General features: G+C 50.8%; 1 protein-coding gene across 1 annotated transcript; it reads right to left on the minus strand.

Moving 5' to 3' along the window:
• Window positions 1-479: 479 nt before the first annotated feature.
• Window positions 480-5,728, minus strand: EDF1 (endothelial differentiation related factor 1). Its single transcript, XM_008005567.3, has 5 exons — window positions 5,572-5,728; window positions 2,189-2,240; window positions 1,651-1,811; window positions 1,268-1,361; window positions 480-711 (listed from the first exon to the last, which is right to left on the minus strand). The coding sequence occupies exons 1-5, from the start codon at window positions 5,647-5,649 to the stop codon at window positions 650-652; spliced, it is 447 nt and encodes a 148-aa protein (XP_008003758.1). The 5' UTR covers window positions 5,650-5,728; the 3' UTR covers window positions 480-649.
• Window positions 5,729-21,063: the final 15,335 nt, after the last annotated feature.

Below are 21,063 nucleotides of genomic sequence, written 5' to 3' on the forward strand. Positions count from 1 at the left end.
GAGGGCGGCGATCAGGCATGGCTAGCGCCGTCCCTCGTCTTCAGGTGCTGTGGGGCTGACCAGTGCCCGCTGTCCACACAGATGGGCGAAAGGAAATGGCCCTGCAGAGAGACCTTCAGAGCCCCCTGGCAGCCCACTCCCGGGCATCAGTCATGAAAATTCACTGGCCTTTCCCACAATTAGGGGCCTGGGAGCTGAGAGCAGGACCGAATAATCTGGCCCCGGCGCCAAAGGCAGGAAATTTTCCCAGCTTCTCTTTAGAGCTACATCAGAGAAAGCAGCTCCCAGTGACACCGCTCCTCTTCCTGCCGTGCCTCTGGCCTCCACCCCTCACCCTTATATAAGGTGGTGCTCACAGCTCCCTGAGGCCTCTGAGCTACAACTGCTACTGGGCAGACATCCCTAGAACAGGAAGGCGGAGTTCTGCACCCTGATCTGAGGAACGCGACGTAGGGAGAAAAACAGTCAGCAGAACCCAACGCTTTGCAAGGTTTTGTTTGTTTGACAGCAGGAATGGGCTGGGGAGGGTCCCCCACAAGCTGGACCCCTTGTTCCATTTGGCCGTGAGGAGACCCACGGCGGTGCTGGCGGCCAAGGGGAACCGGCAGAATGAGATCAGCTGGAGCGCACTGATTTCGAGGCTTTGTGTTCATTTCGCCCTAGGCCCCTTCTCGATGGGCTTTCCAATGTCCTTTCCCCGGAGCTTGAGGCCTGAAATGAGCCACAGCCACTGGCCACTGCAGCGCCAGCTCCCTCCTGCCCCCCACGCTGCCCCTCTTCAACATCTTCCCAGGGAAGGGGGGCCACGCCGCTCCCATTCCTCACTGGGCTCTCAACACACAAGCACTCCTGGACCTCACATCTAATTTTGAAAAGGATGAGTCTGATCATCTTAGACAGCAGAGCATGAATACCCCTCTCCAGAAGAACGGGAGCCAGGGTCCTCTGCGGAACTGGCTTCCGGCCCCGTGCTGATAGGGCCTGGACCGCTGTGCTCAGGCTCAGAGAACCACAGCCAACAGCACGGGCTGACGGGAACTGGCAAGGGGAAGGGAGTGGGATTCCACTGCTCTTGGGGGTTTCCTGAGGCCTGCAGAGCCCTCACCATCCCTCAGTCTCTATTGCCTGGAGAAGCAAAGCTCCAGAATTCAGACAACAGGGGACCCTCAGGGCCATCTTCGTCTCCCAAGTCCCACTCTCACCAACCCCAGACAGGAGTGGTGGCCTCCCTGTCCAGCGGACCCGGCGAAGGTGGAGGGACACTCACCGATGGCCCGCTCGATTTTGCCCAGCACCTGGTTATTGGGTATGGCCCGTCCGCTCTCATAGTCCGCGATCACCTGTGGCTTCTCATTGATTTTCTAAAGAGAACATGTGCTTTATACACATCAGCTCCATTAGCACTGCTGCGAAACCAGGCGTGGAGCGTCGCCTGAGAACACCAGCTTCTGGGGCCCCTGGGGTACGCACCCACACGCAGCTGCGTTTTGTGCAAGAGGCAGTGAGAGCCGGGCTGACCTGGCTTCCCGAGGCATTCCCTGCAAGGGCACCAGGGGGGTGGAGCCTGCCCTCCCCGTGCTATCTGAACACCTGTCACCCCCCTCCCCAAGCCCACAACCCCAGGAGGAGTGAGAGCCGGCGCAGCCTCACCGTGGCCAGGTCCTTCTGCGTAAGCCCCTTGCTCTGCCGACCTTGCTGGATCACCTTGCCCACCTCCAAGGTCACCCTGTCATGGTGCAGCTCCTCCGTCTCCCGGTCCAGCTTGGCTGTGTTCTTGGTGATAGAATGTTGTTTGTTCTGGCCAGCAGCCCCTGGAATCGGTGTGAGGCAAAAGCAGAGGAGAGGGTTTGGAATTAACCTCTCCTCAGACAAAAAACCATTTCAGAGTGGTAACCAGACCCCAGAGGCTGCCTGGGCCCAAGGGGACATGGGAACCCAGGCTGTCCCAGGTTCACACACCTCAGGGCATGGACTTCCAGAGTTTTCTCTCAGTTATGGGGACAGACAGCTGCACTCATGCCAACCAGGGCTGCTCTGGGAAGATGGCTGCCTCCCAGGGCTCCGGCCAGCACCGGTGCAGGCAGGCACTCAGCTGACAACGTCCCTGTGGGCACCGTCCACACCACATCCACCAGCACATGGACCTACAGCACAGCCTCATTTTGCAAGTGGAAACACAAGTACCTACATTTCTTGGAAGTCTCCACATCTTCTCCTCGTCTCTGTGCTGCTAAGATAGCCTAGAAAATTAGAAAACATCAGTAGATCAAAAGTAGCTTTGGCAGTGTCCAGCACACACCAATTCAGGCCTGCTGTTAGCCAGTTAGCACACTGCTAAGGACTAGTGGTGCCCAATGACTGATATGCAGTGCTGGGTTCAATTACCCAAGCTCAACTAGGTACTGCGGCTCATGTCTGTAATCCCAGCACTTTGGGAAACCAAAGTAGCAGAATCACCTGAGGCCACGAGTTTGAGACCAGCGTGGGCAACACAGCGAGATACTGTCTCTACAAAAAAATAAAATAAAATGGCCGGGCGTGGTGACTCAAGCCTGTAATCCCAGCACTTTGGGAGGCCGAGACGGGCAGATCATGAGGTCAGGAGATCGAGACCATCCTGGCTAACATGGTGAAACCCCGTCTCTACTAAAAAATACAAAACACTAGCCGGGCGCGGTGGCAGGCGCCTGTAGTCCCAGCTACTCGGGGGGCTGAGGCAGAAGAATGGCGGGAACCCGGGAGGCGGAGCTTGCAGTGAGCTGAGATCCCGCCACTGCACTCCAGCCTGGGCGATAGAGCAAGACTCTGTCTCAAAATAAATAAATAAATAAATAAATAAAAACTAGCTTGGCATGGTGGAGTACACCTGTGGTCCCAGCTACTTGGGACGCTGAGGCAGGAGAATGGCGGGAACCCGGGAGGCGGAGCTTGCAGTGAGCTGAGATCCCGCCACTGCACTCCAGCCTGAGTGACAGAGCGAGACTCCGTCTCAAACAAAAAATAAAAAATAAAAATAAAAATAAAATAAAATAGGCCGGGCGCGGTGGCTCAAGCCTGTAATCCCAGCACTTTGGGAGGCCGAGACGGGTGGATCACGAGGTCAGGAGATCAAGACCATCCTGGCTAACCCGGTGAAACCCCGTCTCTACTAAAAAATACAAAAATCTAGCCGGGCGTGGTGGCGGGCGCCTGTAGTCCCAGCTACTCGGGAGTCTTGAGGCAGGAGAATGGCGTGAACCCGGGAGGCGGAGCTTGCAGTGAGCTGAGATCCGGCCACTGCACTCCAGCCTGGGCGACAGAGCGAGACTCCGCCTCAAAAAAAAAAAAAAAAAATAAATAAATAAATAAATAAATAAAATAAAATAAAATAAAAAATTGTCAGACATTGTAGTGCATGCTTGTAGAGGGAGGCTAGGGCAAGAGGATCACTTGAGCCCAGGAGTTTGAGGGTGTGGTGGGCTATGATAATGCCACTGCACTCCAGCCTGGGCAACAGAATGAGACACTGTCTAAAAAATCAAAACACAACAAAACCCCAAACTCGTTATACAAAAGCCTCTACAATCAGATGTCTAAGAAATTCACAATAAACTGCTAAGAGAACACCACTTCCTTTGCTGTTGAGAAAGACACACTAGGGATTTTTTTTTTTTTTTTTTTTTTAAAGAGTTGAGGTCTTGCTATGTTGCCCAGGCTGGTCTGGAACTCCTGGGCTCAGCCTCCCTCCTGAATAGCTAGTATGTGCTAGTGGATTCTTTTTGAGAAATCATATTTAGCACAGATTTACTTCTCTGCTGGACTCTACTGCAAAAGTAGGAAGGAACACCAAATGCTGGCCTGGTGAGGCCTTCCTCCCTGAATCTGGCTCCTAGTAACACAAAGATGACACATCTCATGGAAGCCTGCAGGCTCCCCAGAAACATCACCAATTACAGTGATGCTATCTCATCTACAGTCGCTGAATATTAATACAATGGATTTCTTGACTTTTTTTTTTTTTTTTTGAGACAGTCTCACTCTGTTGCCCAGGCTGAAATGCAGTGGCACAATCTCAGTTCACTGCAACCTTCGCACTCCAAGTTGAAGCGATTCTCCTGCCTCAGCCTCCCCAGTAGCTAGGATTACAGGCACCTGCCACCACGCTTGGCTAATTTTGCGTATTTTTAGTAGAGATGGGGTTTCACCATCTTGGCCAGGCTGGTCTTGAACTCCTGACCTCATGATCCACCCACCTTGGCCTCCCAGAGTGCTGGGATTACAGGTTTCAGCCACTGTGCCTGGCTAACATTTCTACCACTTCAGAGAAGTGACTTGTGGAGCATCCTAAGTGTAACGTACTCACAGATACTGCCACACAATTATTCCCGTGACTCCTAGCTTGTGGCTATTAAGTTTCCTTAAAAAAAAAGGAGAGTTAATTTGGTTTTGACCGTACAACCAGCAAGGGCAGGGCAGACCAATGAATCCCTGTCACCAGAGCCCCAGCACATCCTGGCCCAACTAGCCTCAAAGGCTTCAGCCCTAGGCCACCTGAGAGTACGAATGAGGCAGAGGTGGTGACTAAACTGTCCTCCCTATTACATCAGACTCACAACTGACCCTCGGAAACATCAGCCACACTGGTAATCTCCTTCCACAAGTACTGCTCAGGGCACGCCCATCTTCCACCCGTGCAACAGGGGGAGGCAGGGTCCACCTGCTCATGGGGTTCCCTGATGCAGGCACTCCCTACAGCCTTTGATGGACCCAGGTAGGCTCCTTGGGCAGTATCTGACCAGTGGAGACCAGTATAACCAAGCAGGCCCCAAGCAAAGAGAAAAGTCTCAAGGAGGAGCCTACCCCCTGTCCCCAACTCCCACTCAGGTCACTAACCTCTGTCCCAGTCACCCGGTCTCCCGCCCCAGGCCCTCAACTGCTGTCCACTGGCCCGCAGCCCTATCCCAACCCCAATTCCCCACCCTCATCGCTGGTTCCTGCTGCTTGCCCCAGTCCCCACCCCTGTCCTAAGCCCTGTCCCCGACTCTAGTCCCTGTCCTCCCAAACCCTGTCCCCAACTCCATCCCTGCCCCCGTTCCCAGTGCCCACTCTGGTCCTCTGTCCCCTATCCTCACACAAGGCCCCAGCCTTGTCCCCGCCCCCGTCCCCACCTCCTGCCTCTGTCCTCACACCTGTCCCCACCAACAGTCCCTGCCCCTATCCCCTTCCCGCCCCACCCTGGCACTGATCCTGGCCCTATCGCCTGCCCCTTGCCCCGTCCCGTTCCCTGCTCCTCTCCTCCCGCAGTCGCCCGCCCCCTGCCTCCCGGGTCCGTCCATCCCCACCTGGGTCCGTCCATCCCCACCTGGGTCCGCCCCCTACCTTCCCTCCCTGTTCTGGCCCGGTCCTCCTACCACTGCGATGCTCCCCGCCCCTCGAACCCCATCCTCCCGCCGGCACCCCAGCCTTGTCCCCGTCCCCCGCGCCCCATCCTGGGCCCCGCCTGGCCTTCCCCAAGCCCCCTGCCCCACGGTCCGTGGCCCCGGTCCAGCGTCCGCCCCGCCCGGCCCGGCCGCTCCTCCGTCAGCAAAGCACCTGCTTGGACTTGGCCTGGGCGGCCGTAGGGCCCTTCTTGCGCAGCACCGTCACCGTGTCCCAGTCGCTCTCGGCCATGGCGGGCGAAGGCGGGCGTCAGTCCGGCGGCTCAGCGGCAGCTGCTAGAGACCCGGCGCGACGACGCGACGTCCCTTCGGCACCTCCCCGCTTCCGGCGTCCCATTGGCTGGCGGCACGCGGGGGGCGGGCACTTCCCGTGCTCGGGGCCATTCGGCGTTCGGCTCGTCTGAGGGACGCCGCGGCCGACATGGGGAGGGCAACGTTGGGGCCTGGCCTGGTGAGGCGCGGCGGCCGCTGGGGGCGCAGGTCGGGAGGACCCCTGAACCCGGGCCCCGCGGCCTCCCAGCACACGCGGGCGGCGGCTGCGCCTCCCCGGGCCCCACACCCCGGCCGGGCCACGCAGGCGGAGGGGGCGCGGGGTCTCCGCTCACGCCGCGCGGCCGCCCCCCTTTGTTTTGCCGCCTGCGCGGCTGGGACGTGCGCTCGAGGACTAGAGCTGTGGGGCCCGAAACGCAGCGTGGGGTGGGATTCTTTTTAAGAAAAAGAATGGAGGCCGGGCGCGGTGGTTCACGCCTGCAGTCCCAACACTTTGGGAGGCCGAGGCGGGAGGATCACCTGAGGTCGAGAGTTCGAGACCAGCCTGACCAACATGGAGAAACCCCGTTTCTACTAAAAATACAAAATTAGCTGGGCGGGGTGGCGCATGCCTGTACTCCCAGCTACTCGGGAGGCTGAGGCAGGAGAATCGGTTGAACCCGGGAGGCAGAGGTTGCGATGGGGCGAGATCACGCTATTGCACTCAACCTGGGCAAGAAGAATGAAACTGCATTTCAAAAAAAAGAATGGAAAACTATGAAAACATGGGTGGCAAAAATGAATGGTTTTGCATATGTTTATTTTCTGTAATGTATAAAGTGTATATGTTGCATGACAATAATTATGTAATACCCTATTTTACAGCTATTTTACAGTTGTTTTGTATAATGAGAAAGGTCGTTATACATTATTATTGAATAAGTTTTTTAGGATTTTTTTTTTTTTTAGACGGTCTCGCTCTGTTGGCCAGGCTGGAGTGCAGTGGCGCCAAGATCCGCCTCCCGGGTTCACACCATTCTCCTGCCTCAGCCTCCCGAGTAGCTGGGACTACAGGTGCCCGCCACCACGCCCAGCTAATTTTTTTTTTGTATATTTTTAGTAGAGACGGGGTTTCACCGTGTTAGCAAGGATGGTCTGGATCTCCTGACCTCGTGATCCGCCCGCCTCGGCCTCCCAAAGTGCTGGGATTATAGGCGTGAGCCACCGCGCCTGACCAAGATTTTTATTTTTATGGACGGGGTCTCACTCTGTGGCCCACACTGGAGCACTGCTGCGCCCACTGCAGCCTCAACGTCCTGGGGTCAAGTGATGGGACTACAGGCGCAGCCCCCGCGCCTGGCTAATTTTTGTATTTTGTAGGGTAGAGGTGGGGTCCCCATGCTGCCCTGGCTTGTTGGTCTGGAACTCCTGAGCTCGTGTGATCCTCCTGCCTCAGCCTCCCAAAGTCTGGGATTACAGGCTCGAGCCACCGCTGGCCCTAATCATTGTATTGACTTCTGGGCTTTGAATGGATGAGCTTCCTGTAGCACTGCTGCAGCTTATGCTCCACAAACAAGGATCCTGATAAATGCAGTCTCCATTCAAAAAGAAGACATACATAAATGCTGTCTTAAATTGGAAATGCTGCATTACCAAATGCACTCCACAGAGGAGACAACAGTAATTCTAACCAGGCAGTGGGAAGTTGAGTCTTCTGCTTACCGTTTTTCACACTGGATGACTGGAAGAGTCTTGCGAACCCACTGATGGCTCCGTGCATACAAACCTTGCTTCTCTGCTTCCCGCCAACTTCCAGCACCAAGCTCCATTTAGCTAAGGACTCAACAGCCTCAGACGCCAAGCAAGGATGTGACTCAACTGAATGAAAATATCCCTTGTGGCCGGGTGCGGTGGCTCACGCCTGTAATCCCACCCAGCACTTTGGGAGGCTGAGGCAGATGGATCACGAGGTCAAGAGATCAAGATCATCCTGGCCAACACAGTGAAACCCTGTCTCTATTAAAAATACAAAAATTAGCTGGGTATGGTGGTGCGTGCCTGTAATCCTAGCTACTCGGGAGGCCAAGGCAGGAGAATTGCTTGAACCTGGAGGTGGAGGTTGCAGTGAGCCGAGACTGCGCCACTGCACTCCAGCCTAGGGACAGAGCAAGACTCAGTGCACTGTCTCTAAAAAAAGAAAGAAAGAAAAAGAAAATATCCCATAAACCCTGACTGGATGTATCTCCGCTCAAATCCCCCTTCGTTGTGTGCCAAAAATGCTTATAGTCACCCCAGTGCCACCAGCCCCCAGGAAGAGTGTGGTGAAGGCGGAGTTGGCCTGGAAAGAGGCAGCCTTGTTAACACTGCAGTTCAGTCCTCCTATGTGACAAACTTAGCCAACACCTGACCTCGTGAATGCGTTGGGAGGCCCTTCTCAGAGCCTCGGAGACCCATGCAGGTGGGGCTGAGCTAGCTCCATAGTGAGCCTGGGCTGAGAGATAGGGGACAGCTACATCTAGCTGTCCTCTGCAGGTGTCCACTAGGACAGCCGTTGTCCCATCGGGCCCTCCATCAGGAGTCCAGGCCTGATGCCACAAGTCACTTGTGCCCTGTCCTTGGCACTCCCTGCACCAAGGCACGATGGATACAGGTGTCTGTGTGAGGCTGTCCTCACTGCCCACTCCGTCCCACCCTGGGGTCATTTGTACGCACTCCCTCCTATTCTGGGATTCTTCCAACTTAGGGCCCAGAGGAAAGCGGCTGGTATGGAGAAGCAGCTTTGGGAGGCCTGGCGAGCCTCTCATACCTCACTGGAGATGTCACACCACTGTCTGTCTACCAGTTATCCATTTAGCTTCGTGCATGGAGAAAAGACAATTCCAAAGCCTTCTGGAGAAAAAAAAGTCTCTTCATTTCCATCTGTAGATCTTAGTTAGTGTCTCTCTGGCATAATTTTCCTCCAGCCTTTCTTAGGTCCTTTTAGTACCATCTGCTGTAGTTTCGTCTTTCATTTAACTGCAGATGTCTCTATTTTGCCCTTGTGTTTGAAGGATACGCTATTGTATAAACGTCATCCCATTGTCTTCCATCATTGCCAATGAGAATCAGTAATCAGTCATTTGTGTCCTGGTTCCCCAGCAGGTTGTGACAATGTGACATGTCCTCTGGCTCTTTCAAGACTATCCCTTTGTCTTCAGTTTTCTTTTTCTTTTCTTTCTTTCTTTTTTTTTTTTTTTTTTTGGAGACTGGGCCTCACTCTGTTGAGGCTGGAGTACAAGGCACAATCATGGCTCACTGCAGCCTCAACCTCCTGGGCTCAAGTGATCCTCCCACCTCAGCCTCCCAAAATACTGGAATTACAGGCACGTTCCGACACCCGCAGCCCAATCTTCAGTTTTCTTAGCATGTGCGCAAGCATATTTTCCTTTGTATTTACCTTGCTTGGGTTCACTGAGCTGCTTTTTTATTTTTATTTTTTGAGATGGAATCTTGCTCTGTCACGCAGGCTGGAGTGCAGTGGTGCGATCTCGGCTCACTACAACCTCCGCCTTGTGTGTTCATGCCCAGCTTTTTTTTTTTTTTTTTTTTTTTTTTTGAGATGGAGTCTCACCGTGTTGCCCAGGCTGGAGTGCAGTGGCCGGATCTCAGCTCACTGCAAGCTCCGCCTCCCGGGTTTACGCCATTCTCCTGCCTCAGCCTCCCGAGTAGCTGGGACTACAGGCGCCCACCACCTCGCCCGGCTAGTTTTTTGTATTTTTTAGTAGAGACGGAGTTTCACCATGTTAGCCAGGATGGTCTCGATCTCCTGACCAATTTTTTTTTTTTTTTTTTTTGAGATGGAGTTTCACTCGTCACCCAGCTGGAGTGCAGTGACATGATCTAGGCTCACTGCAACCTCTGCCTCCCAGGTTCAAGTGATTCTCCTGCCTCAGCCTCCCGAGTAGCTGGGATTACAGGTGCCTGCCACCACACCTGACTAATTTTTTGTATTTTTAATAGAGACGAGTTTCATCATGTTGGCCAGGCTGGTCTCAAACTTTTGACCTCAGGCGATCCGCCTGCCTCGGCCTCCCGGCCTCCCAAAGTGTTGGGACTACAGGCATGAGCCACCGCACCTGGCCCACTGAGCTTCTTAGGACTACATACTACTACATATTCACCACATTGGAAACGTCTTCCTACTACTTATTTGTTTAGAGATGAGGTCTCACTCTGTCATCCAGGCTGGAATGCAGTGGTGTGATCACAACTCACTGCAGCCCCCACCTTCCAGGCTTCAGTGATCTTCCTACCTCAGCCTCCTGCCAAAATGCTGCCTTTTGGGAGGCCGAAGTGGGAAAACTGCTTGAGGCCAGGAGTTTGAGACCAGCCTGGGCAACATAGTAAAACCCTGTCTCTATAAAAAAAAATACAAAAAATTAGCTGGGCGTGGTGATGTGTGCCTGTGGTGCCAGCTACTCAGGAGGCTGCAGTAAGAGGATCACTTGATCCTGGAAGATCAAGCCTACAGTGAGCCATGAGCATGCCATTGCACTCCAGCCTGGACAACAGTAAGACCCTGTCTCAGTAAATAAATCAATAATAAAAGTCTCACAGGACTGCTTGGATTTTTAAAAAATCAGTGGTCACCCCCTGTCCCTCTGCCCACCACATTCCCAATCCCCAGAGATTACTGCTTCCGTCTTACAGCTGCTTTGTACCTTTGGGTGTTCACCTCCACATGTTTAAGTGACACACTTACTCCGCTCTCACTAGTTCTTCTTTTTTTTTGTTTTTGAGATGGAGTCTCATGCTGCCGCCTGGGCTGGAGTGCAGTAGCACAATCTTGGCTCACTGCAACCTCAGCCTCCCGGGTTCAAGCTATTCTCCAGCCTCGGCCTCCTAAGTAGCTGGGATTACAGGCGCTCGCCACCACACCCAGCTAATTTTTTGTATTTTTAGTCAAGATGGTGTTTCAGTGTGTTAGCCAGACTGGTCTCAATCTCCTGACCTCATGATCCGCCCACCTCAGCCTCCCAAAGTGCTGGGATTACAGGTGTGAACCACCGCGCCCAGCCAATTGTTTTCTTTTTTAAGAAGTTTTAAAGAGCTTTCAAACTACTGATTTTACAAATTATAATAGTTCCGTGATAATCAACAACCTATATACCTTTTAGAAATTTAAATTTAGCGGTGGCTCACGCCTGTAATCCCAACACTTTGGGAGGCCAAGGTGGGCGGATCATGAGGTCAGGAGATTGAGACCATTCTGGCTAACACAGTGAAACCCCATCTCTACTAAAAAATACAAAAAAAAAAAAAAAAAAAAAAAATTAGCTGGGCGTGGTGGTGGGCGCCTGTAGTTCCAGCTGAGGCAGTCCCAGCTGAGGCTGAGGCAGCAGAATGGCGTGAACCCGGGAGGTGGAGCTTGCAGTGAGCTGAGATTGCGCCACTCACTCCAGCCTGGACGGCAGAGTGAGACACTGTCTCAAAAAAAAAAAAAAAAAAAAAAATGCAGCCTAAGACAGAATGGTTGGCCAGGCGCGGTGGCTCAAGCCTGTAATCCCAGCACTTTGGGAGGCCGAGACGGGTGGATCACGAGGTCAGGTGATCGAGACCATCCTGGCTAACACGGTGAAACCCCATCTCTACTAATAAAAAATACAAAAAACTAGCCACGCGTGGTGGCAGGCGCCTGTAGTCCCAGCTACTCAAGAGGCTGAGGCAGGAGAATGGCGTGAACCCGGGAGGCGGAGCTTGCAGCGAGCCGAGCTCAAAAAAAAAAAAAAAAAAAAGACAGAATGGTTGTTATTTGTGTAATTTCTGGATAAGCAAGATTAATGTTGTTGGTCTAATGAAAACAGCTATATCTTCTGAGTTATTTGCAAAATACACAAATATATAAGTTTAAAGTTCTCACTTAGGTGAATACCTGATATTTACAAGCTAAAAAAATGGTTACAGGGGCGGCCGGACGCGGTGGCTCACACGTGTAATCCCAGCACTTTGGGAGGCCGAGGCGGGCGGATCACGAGGTTAGGAAATTGAGACCATCCTGGCTAACATGGTGAAACCCCATCTCTACTAAAAAATACAAAAAAAAAATTAGCTGGGCATTGTCGCAGGTGCCTATAGTCCCAGCTACTCGGGAGGCTGAGGCAGGAGAATCACTTGAACTCAGGGGGCGGAGGTTGCAGTGAGCCGAGATGGTGCCACTGCACTCCAGACTGGGTGACAGAGCAAGACTCTGTCTCAAAAAAAAAAAAAAAGGTAACGGGGGCTGGCTGCAGTGGCTCATGCCTATAATACCCGCTCTTTGGGAGGCCAAGGTGGGCGGATCACTAGATGTCAGGAGTTTGAGAGCAGCCTGGCCAACATGACAAAACCCTGTCTCTACTAATACAAAAAATTAGCCAGACATGGTGGCGGGCGCCTGTATCCCAGCTACTCAGGAGGCTGAGGCAGGAGAACTGCTTGAACCCAGGAGGTGGAGGTTGCAGTGAGCCAAGATCAGGCCACTGCACTGCAGCCTAGGCGACAGAGGGAGATTCCATCTAAAAAAAAAAAAAAAAAAAAATTGCTACAGGGAAATAACTTGATGACCAGATTTGTCTAATATCTCAGTTTTCTGTTTTTTTTTTTGCTGTTATTTTGTTTTGTTTTGTTTGAACAGGAGTCTTGCTGTGTCGTCAGGCTGGAATGCAATGGCACGATCTCGGCTCACTGCCAACTTCTGCCACGTGGGTTCAAGCAAGTCTTCTGCCTCACCCTCCTGAGTAGCTGGGACTACAGGCACATGCCACCACACCCAGCTAATTTTTGTATTTTTAGTAGAGATGAGGTTTCACCATATTGGCCAGGATGGTCTCGAACTCTTGACCTTGTGATCTGCCCCACTCTGCCTCCCAAAGTGCTGGGATTACAGGCGTGCCCAGCCAATATCTCAGTTTTCACAAGAAATCTAGGTAATCTGTAAAAAATAAGTATATTAGTACATACAATGCCAATGTGCCCCAAATAAATACATTAAGTAAATGTAAATCAGATAAATTCTTTCTTTCTTTCATTTATTTTTTTGAGACGGAGTCTCGCTCTGTTGCCCAGGCTGGAGTGCAGTGGCCAGATCTCAGCTCACTGCAAGCTCTGCCTCCCAGGTTCACTCCATTCTCCTGCCTCACCCTCCTGAGTAGCTGGGACTACAGGCACCCGCCACCAGGCCTGGCTAGTTTTTTGTATTTTTTTAGTAGAGATGGGGTTTCACCATGTTAGCCAGGATGGTCTCGATCTCCTGACCTCGTGATCCGCCCGTCCTGGCCTCCCAAAGTGCTGGGATTACAGGCTTGAGCCACCGCACCCAGCCTATTTATTATTATTATTATTATTATTTTTGCGATGGAGTCTCACTCCGTCTGTTGCCCAAGCTGGAGTACAGTGGCACAATCTCAGCCCACTGCAACCTCCACCTCCTGGGTTCAAGCAATTCTTCTGCCTCAGCCTCCCGAGTAGCTGGGACTACAGGCGCCCACCACCACACCTGGCTAAATTTTGTATTTTTAGTAGAGGTGGGGTTTCGCCATGCCAGCCAGGCTGGTCTCGAACTCCTGACCTCAGGTGATCCACCACCTCAGCCTCCCAAAGTGCTGGGATTACAGGTGTGAGCCACTGAGCCCAGCCAATTACTTCTTATACATTAACTTTTCATGTACTTTAAATCTTAATATTGTGTTATGTTAAATTAAATAACAGATGTTCTTTAAGTGTGTGGATCATTTTCAAATAACATGTGCTTCTGATGAGAAAAAATATAAGAAAGGCATAAAATGTGATCTTTTTTGAAGAATAATTTTGTCTAATTTGGAGGTTATTTAAAGGTTATTTCCAGATACAGAATAAGATAGGAATCAGTAAGCAAGAAAGACAAATGTGAAGTTATGGATATTAAGATACATTTTGGTAAGTAAAACTATAAAAAAGAGAGAGATGGCCAGGCACGGTGGCCCATGCCTGTAATCCCAGCACTTTGGGAGGCCAAGGCGGGTGGATCACAAGGTCAGGAGTTTGAGGCCAGCCTGGCCAATATGGTGAAACCCCGTCTCTACTAAAAATACAAAACTTAGCCAGCCGTGGTGTGTGCCTGTAATCCCAGCTACTCAGGAAGCTGAGACAGGAGAATCGCTTGAACCCGGGAGGCAGAGGTTGCAGCAAGCCAAGATCGTGCTACTGCACTCCAGCCTGGGCAACAGAACAAGATTCCATCTCAAACAAAAAAAAAAAAAAAAAAAGAGAGAGAGAGATAATAATTTTTTTTTTTTTTTTTTTTTTTTGAGACGGAGTCTCGCTCTGTAGCCCAGGCTGGAGTGCAGTGGCCGGATCTCAGCTCACTGCAAGCTCCGCCTCCCGGGTTTACGCCATTCTCCTGCCTCAGCCTCCCCAGTAGCTGGGACTACAGGCGCCCGCCACCTCGCCCGGCTAGTTTTTTGTATTTTTAGTAGAGACGGGGTTTCACCGTGTTAGCCAGGATGGTCTCGATCTCCTGACCTCGTGATCCGCCCGTCTCGGCCTCCCAAAGTGCTGGGATTACAGGCTTGAGCCACCGCGCCCGGCCGATAATAATTTTAAATGAGAAAGAATCACATATGGTAAATGTTTGTCCTAAAGTGACTGGTTATTTAAGAAAAAGAGGCAGGAGAATGGCGTAAACCCGGGAGGCGGAGCTTGCAGTGAGCTGAGCTCCAACCACTGCACTCCAGCCTGGGCGACAGAGCCAGACTCCGTCTCAAAAGAAAAAAAAAGAAAAAAGAAAAAGAAACTGGCCAGGCTTGGTGGCTCATGCCTGTAATCCCAGTGCTTTGGAAGGCTGAGGCAGCCTGGGCAACAGGGTGATACCCCATATCTACCAAAAATACAAAAATTAGCTGCCCATGGTGGCGCACGCTTGTAGTTCCAGCTAATTGGGAGGCTGAATTGGGGAGATCACCTGAGCCTGGGAGCTGGAGATTACAGTGAGCCAAGATCGAGCCACTGCACTCCAGCCTGGGCAACAGAGTCAGGCCTTGTCTGGAAAAAAAAAAAAGGAAGAAAAGAAAGAAAAAGATACAGAAAGAAAGCAGAACCATAGCACAAAACAGAAAGTCAAAGCATGTTATCAATAGTCTAAGTTTTTTTTTTTGAGACAGAGTCTTGCTCTGTTGCCCAGGCTGGAGTGCAGTGGCACAATCTCGGCTCACTGCAACCTCTGCCTCCCAGATTCAAGCAATTCTCCTGCCTCAGCCTCCTGAGTGGCTTGGATTACAGGTACACGCCACTATTCCTGGCTAGTTTTTGTATTTTTAGTAGGGAGGGGTTTCGCTATGTTGGCCAGGCTGGTCTTGAACTCCTGACCTCAGGTGAGCCTCAGCCTCCCAAAGTGCTGGGATTATAGGCATGAGCCACCACGCCTGGTCTTGTCTGAGTAAGTTTTGATAAGACTTGTGAAAAGGGAATTTATGAACGGTATTTTGCATGTAATTAAGTTAGCTATAATTAGAAGGAAATTATTTGTCTTTCTAAATATTGATCTTTTCTCTTAAAAATACACTAATACAAAACTAAAAAAATTGGTCATGTATGTCATACATTACTTTTGAAGTCTTTTCTTTTTTTTCCTTTTTTTGAGACAGAGTCTGTCTCTGTTGCCCAGGCTGGAGTACAGTGGCATGACCTTGGCTCACTGCAACCTCCACCTCCTGGATTCAAGTGATTCTCCTGCCTCAGTCTCCCGAGTAGCTTGGACTACAGGTGCGCACCACCATGCCCAGATAATTTTTGTATTTTTAGTAGAGATAAGGTTTCACCATATTGGCAGGGCCAGGCTCGAACTTCTGACCTTGTGATCCACCCACCTCAGCTTCTCAAAGTATTGGGATTACAGGCATGAGTCCCCATACCCGGCCCGAAGTTTTTTGATTATCACTCTGGTTAGTATGATTCTACTTTTATTGTTTTGAATCTTTTGACATCTTTGGCTGGCTTCCCTAGGATCAATATCCTAAGTTAAGTCTTTTTGACCTAAATTTAACTTTGCGATTTTCCACTTTGGTTCAGGAAGAGCCTCAAAATGTAAGTCTCATCTTGTAGAGATATTAAATGATAAGCCTTATTTGATAAGTTATCAAATGATAACGCTAAATCTTCCAGTTATATTTATATTTATTGGTATAAATGTTCCACAAATTATAAAAATTCATCAAAATTTAATGTTAGTCATAATTTTGGTTATGTTGAACTTTTCCTAAAGTTGTATTTGTATAGATATGTTTTTGTTTATTTATTTATTTATTTTGAGACGGAGTCTCGCTCTGTCACCCAGGCTGTAGTACAGTGGCCGGATCTCAGCTCACTGCAAGCTCCACCTCCCGGGTTTATGCCATTCTCCTGCCTCAGCCTCCCAAGTAGCTGGGACTACAGGTGCCCGCCACCTCGCCCAGCTAGTTTTTTGTACTTTTTAGTAGAGACAGGGTTTCACCCTGTTAGCCAAGATGGTCTCGATTTCCTGACCTCGTGATCTGCCCGTCTCGGCCTCCCAAAGTGCTGGGATTACAGGCTTGAGCCACCGCGCCCAGCCTGTTTTTGTTTATTATAGACAGGGTCTCTGTTGCCCAGGCTGGATGGAGTGTACTGGCATATGGCTCACTGCCACCTGAAAATCTTAGACTCAAGAGATCCTCCCACCTCAGCCTCCCAAGCAGGTAGGACTACAGGCATGTGCCACCACCCAGGTAATTTATTTTATTTTTATTATAGGTGGGGTCTTGCTATGTTACCCAGCCTGGTCTCAACCTCTTGGCCAAAAGTGATCCCGTCACCTCAGCCTCCCAGGTCACTGGGATTACAGACATGATCCACCACACCTGGCTCTGGATATGTTATTCATGTATTCTAAAAATTATATGAAATGTATAAAAGTCTGATGGCCCTGATGTGACACCGTTAGTCATCATTCTGGTTGCTATCTTAACATGCTGCATGTAACAGAAGTAACTAAGTTTCCTTGTCACGGCCGGGCGTGGTGGCTCAAGCCTGTAATCCCAGCACTTTGGGAGGCTGAGACGGGCGGATCACAAGGTCAGGAGATCGAGACCATCCTGGCTAACACGGTGAAACCCTGTCTCTACTAAAAAACACAAAAAACTAGCCGGGCGAGGTGGCGGCGCCTGTAGTCCCAGCTACTCGGGAGGCTGAGGCAGGAGAATGGCGTAAACCCGGGAGGCGGAGCTTGCAGTGAGCTGAGATCCGGCCACTGCACTCCAGCCTGGGCGACAGAGCGAGACTCCGTCTCAAAAAAAAAAAAAAAAAAAAAAGTTTCCTTGTCACTTGGGAACTTTCATCTGATTTTTTTTTTTTGAAATGGAGTCTCGCTCTGTTGCCCAGGCTGGAGTGCAGTGGTGCGATCTTGGCTTACTGCAAGCTCCACCTCCTGGGCCACACCATTCTCCTGCCTCAGCCTCCCGAGTAGCTGGGACTACAGGCACCCGCCACCTCGCCCAGCTAGTTTTTTGTACTTTTTAGTAGAGACAGGGTTTCACCCTGTTAGCCAAGATGGTCTCGATTTCCTGACCTCGTGATCTGCCCGTCTCGGCCTCCCAAAGTGCTGGGATTACAGGCTTGAGCCACCGCGCCCAGCCTGTTTTTGTTTATTATAGACAGGGTCTCTGTTGCCCAGGCTGGATGGAGTGTACTGGCATATGGCTCACTGCCACCTGAAAATCTTAGACTCAAGAGATCCTCCCACCTCAGCCTCCCAAGCAGGTAGGACTACAGGCATGTGCCACCACCCAGGTAATTTATTTTATTTTTATTATAGGTGGGGTCTTGCTATGTTACCCAGCCTGGTCTCAACCTCTTGGCCAAAAGTGATCCCGTCACCTCAGCCTCCCAGGTCACTGGGATTACAGACATGATCCACCACACCTGGCTCTGGATATGTTATTCATGTATTCTAAAAATTATATGAAATGTATAAAAGTCTGATGGCCCTGATGTGACACCGTTAGTCATCATTCTGGTTGCTATCTTAACATGCTGCATGTAACAGAAGTAACTAAGTTTCCTTGTCACGGCCGGGCGTGGTGGCTCAAGCCTGTAATCCCAGCACTTTGGGAGGCTGAGACGGGCGGATCACAAGGTCAGGAGATCGAGACCATCCTGGCTAACACGGTGAAACCCTGTCTCTACTAAAAAACACAAAAAACTAGCCGGGCGAGGTGGCGGCGCCTGTAGTCCCAGCTACTCGGGAGGCTGAGGCAGGAGAATGGCGTAAACCCGGGAGGCGGAGCTTGCAGTGAGCTGAGATCCGGCCACTGCACTCCAGCCTGGGCGACAGAGCGAGACTCCGTCTCAAAAAAAAAAAAAAAAAAAAAAAGTTTCCTTGTCACTTGGGAACTTTCATCTGATTTTTTTTTTTTTTTTTGAAATGGAGTCTCGCTCTGTTGCCCAGGCTGGAGTGCAGTGGTGCGATCTTGGCTTACTGCAAGCTCCACCTCCTGGGCCACACCATTCTCCTGCCTCAGCCTCCCGAGTAGCTGGGACTACAGGCACCCGCCACCACGCCCGGCTAATTTTTTGTATTTTTAATGGAGGTGGGGTTTCACCATGTTAGCCAGGATGGTCTTGATCTCCTGACCTCGTGATCCGCCCGCCTCGGCCTCCCCAAGTGCTAGGATTACAGGCGTGAGCCACCGTGCCCTGCCTTCATCTGAGTTTTAACTGTGGCTATTTTAAGTTTTTATCATTCACAATGGTTTTCTAAAAGTATTTGGAATAAGGTACAGTCCAAAATTGCTTTTCATGGAAGAGACTCTAACAAGTACTCTTGAACACAGATTTCTGATAACTTTTAAGGTTAATGAACTAAATTAAAACTTTCAGAACTGTAATAAAGAAACTGATGGGGCTGGGCGCAGTGGCTCAAGCCTGTAATCCAAACTGCCTGATGCCATGACCAGAGACATTCAAACTACAAACCAGAAGGAGAAGTTGACGTTTAAATACTGTACATGGCTTTCCCAAGACAAAAGGAATGAGACTCCACATCATAACGAAACCTTTATCCCTCTTAATGCTACCTTTCCACTTAGCAGGGTAACGCCGTGAAATTTCACAATCAGTGCCTTCTGCTGGTAGCTTAACTGAACCTAAACTAAGCAATCCTTGAGTGGTCATTGGTTAAATAAGAAAATGTCTGTGTCACTGCTGATACTACATGCTGTACCTAGGTAAGTTCCTCTAAGAAAAGTTGAGGCCCTAATACACAAAATGAGAAGAGCAGGCCACACAACTGCACCAGGTTTTGCCTAATTTCCTGGGGCCATTCGACTTACTCAGTTCACGTTCTTCCCCACCATCTGCGTCAGCTGCTGCACCACCTGCAGTGAGAAGCACCATCAGGCTCAGGGACCCTCCCAGGCTCCGCCACAATGAAGACACACGGACATCACACCCAGGGACAGTGCAGCCCTCTCTCTGGACATCACACGCAGGGACAGTGCAGCCCTCTCTCTCTGGACATCTGTCCTTCCTACTTTTTGGCAGAAAACGTTCCCTCCTCTTATTAAATATTGGCACCCAGTCTGATGGTAGCAGGTTCTGTTATTTTTCTTTTTTTTATTATTATTACTATTTTTGAGACAAGGCTTGCTCTGTTTCCCAGGCTGGAGTGCAGTGGCAATTGTGGCTTACTGCAGCCTTGACCTCCTGGGCTCAAGTGATCCTCCTGCCTCAGACTCCAGAGTAGCTGGGACTACAATCACATGCCACCATGCCCAATTTTTTTTTCTTTTTTTTTGAGACGGAGTCTCACTGTATTGCCCAGGCTGGAGTGCAGTGTGCAATCTTGGCTCACTGCAACCTCTACCTCCTGGGTTCAAGCGATTCTCCTGCCTCAGCCTCCCCAGTAGCTGGGATTATAGGCAACCACCATCATGCCTGGCTAACTTTTTTGTATTTTTAGTAGAGACGAGGTTTCACCATGTTGGTCAGGCTAATCTCAAACTCCTGACTCAGGTGATCTGCCCACCTCAGCCCCCCAAAGTGCTGGGATTACAGGTGTGAGCCACCATGCCTGGCCAGTCTTCCCTGTTTTTAAACTCATGTTCTTTCTGTTCTAATTTTGGGAGATTTCCTCAATGTATAACCTTTCTACTTAACATTTTTCTTAATTTTGATACCACGTTTTTTATTTTTAAGGGCTCCCTCTTATATTTCCTTTCTTCCTTTTTTTTTTTTTTTTTTTTTTTTTTTGAGACAGAGTCTCACTCTATCACCCAGGCTGGAGTGCAGTGGTGCGATCTCGGCTCACTGCAAACTCGGCCTCCTGGGTTCACACCATTCTCCTGCCTCAGCCTCCTGAGTAACTGGGACGACAGGCGCCCACCACCGCGCCTGGCTAATTTTCTGTATTTTTAGTAGAGACAGGGTTTCACCATGTTAGCCAGGATGGTCTCGGCCTCCCAAAGTGTTGGGATTACAGGCGTGAGCCACCATGCCCGGCCGTGTTTTTGTTTATTTTTTTATACAGGATCTGGCTCTGTTGCCCAGTTGGTGTGCAATGGTGTGATCTCGGCTCACTGCAGCCTCCACCCCCTTGGCTCCAGTGATCCTCTTGCCTCAGCCTCCCAGGTAGCTGGGATTACAGGCATGCGCTACCACATCCAACTCCTCTTCTATTATTTTTATAGCATTGAATTTTATAGCATTCTCTTTCACAAATTCTTCTCTTTTTTCTTCTAAGATTACTAATTTGGTTCTTCTCACAATTTGGTATCCTCCCTCTCGGCTCCTTTGTTTGGTTCAGGCTGTTTCTCCCTTGGGTCTGGCAATCCTTGCTGAGGTCAACCCGCAGGCAGAGCAGCCTTCTGTGCCCGGTGGGACGTTCCAATATTAATTCCACTGCAGAATGATGGGGTGGGACAGGGCCACTTCTGCTGGGGTCCCAGAGAGCAACCTGGTCCCACCCATGGGGAAGTAACCTCCCTGCTGCCAGCCTCCAGTGAACCACAGGCTGAGGAGCTGAGCCTGGTGCCCCTGAGGCTGGAGAGCCCCCAGATCCACTGTCTCCTGCCTGCTGTGGGAGAGAGAATGGGAAAGTCGCCTGGCTGTGCTGGCTGATGCGGGGCAGTTCTGGGGGTCCCAGACAGTTCTGGGGGCTTAAGCCCCGGTGGGCAGCCCTGCCGTGCAGCAGCTCCCAAGGCCTCTCTGTCCACTGTTGGTGCAGCTTTTTTTTTTTTTTTTTTTTGAGGCGGAGTCTCGCTCTGTCTCCTAGGCTGGAGTGCAGTGGTGCCATCTCAGCTCGCTGCAACCACCTCCTCCGCCTCCTGGGTTCAAGTAATTCTCGTGCCTCAGCCTTTCCAGCAGCTCCCTCTGTCGCCCAGGGTGAAGTGCA

Source organism: Chlorocebus sabaeus, chromosome 12, assembly GCF_047675955.1.
Source record: "Chlorocebus sabaeus isolate Y175 chromosome 12, mChlSab1.0.hap1, whole genome shotgun sequence".
Taxonomy (NCBI): Eukaryota; Metazoa; Chordata; class Mammalia; order Primates; family Cercopithecidae; genus Chlorocebus; species Chlorocebus sabaeus.

Bases quoted from the DNA above. Each gene is read 5' to 3' on its own strand.
- EDF1 (XM_008005567.3), bottom strand. From the start codon at position 5,649: ATGGCCGAGAGCGACTGGGACACGGTGACGGTGCTGCGCAAGAAGGGC. The intron at 2,241-5,571 runs GTGCTTTGCTGA...CTAATTTTCTAG, and splicing joins CCCAGGCCAAGTCCAAGCAG to GCTATCTTAGCAGCACAGAG. The intron at 1,362-1,650 runs GTGAGGCTGCGC...TGTTCTCTTTAG, and splicing joins CGCAGAAGGACCTGGCCACG to AAAATCAATGAGAAGCCACA.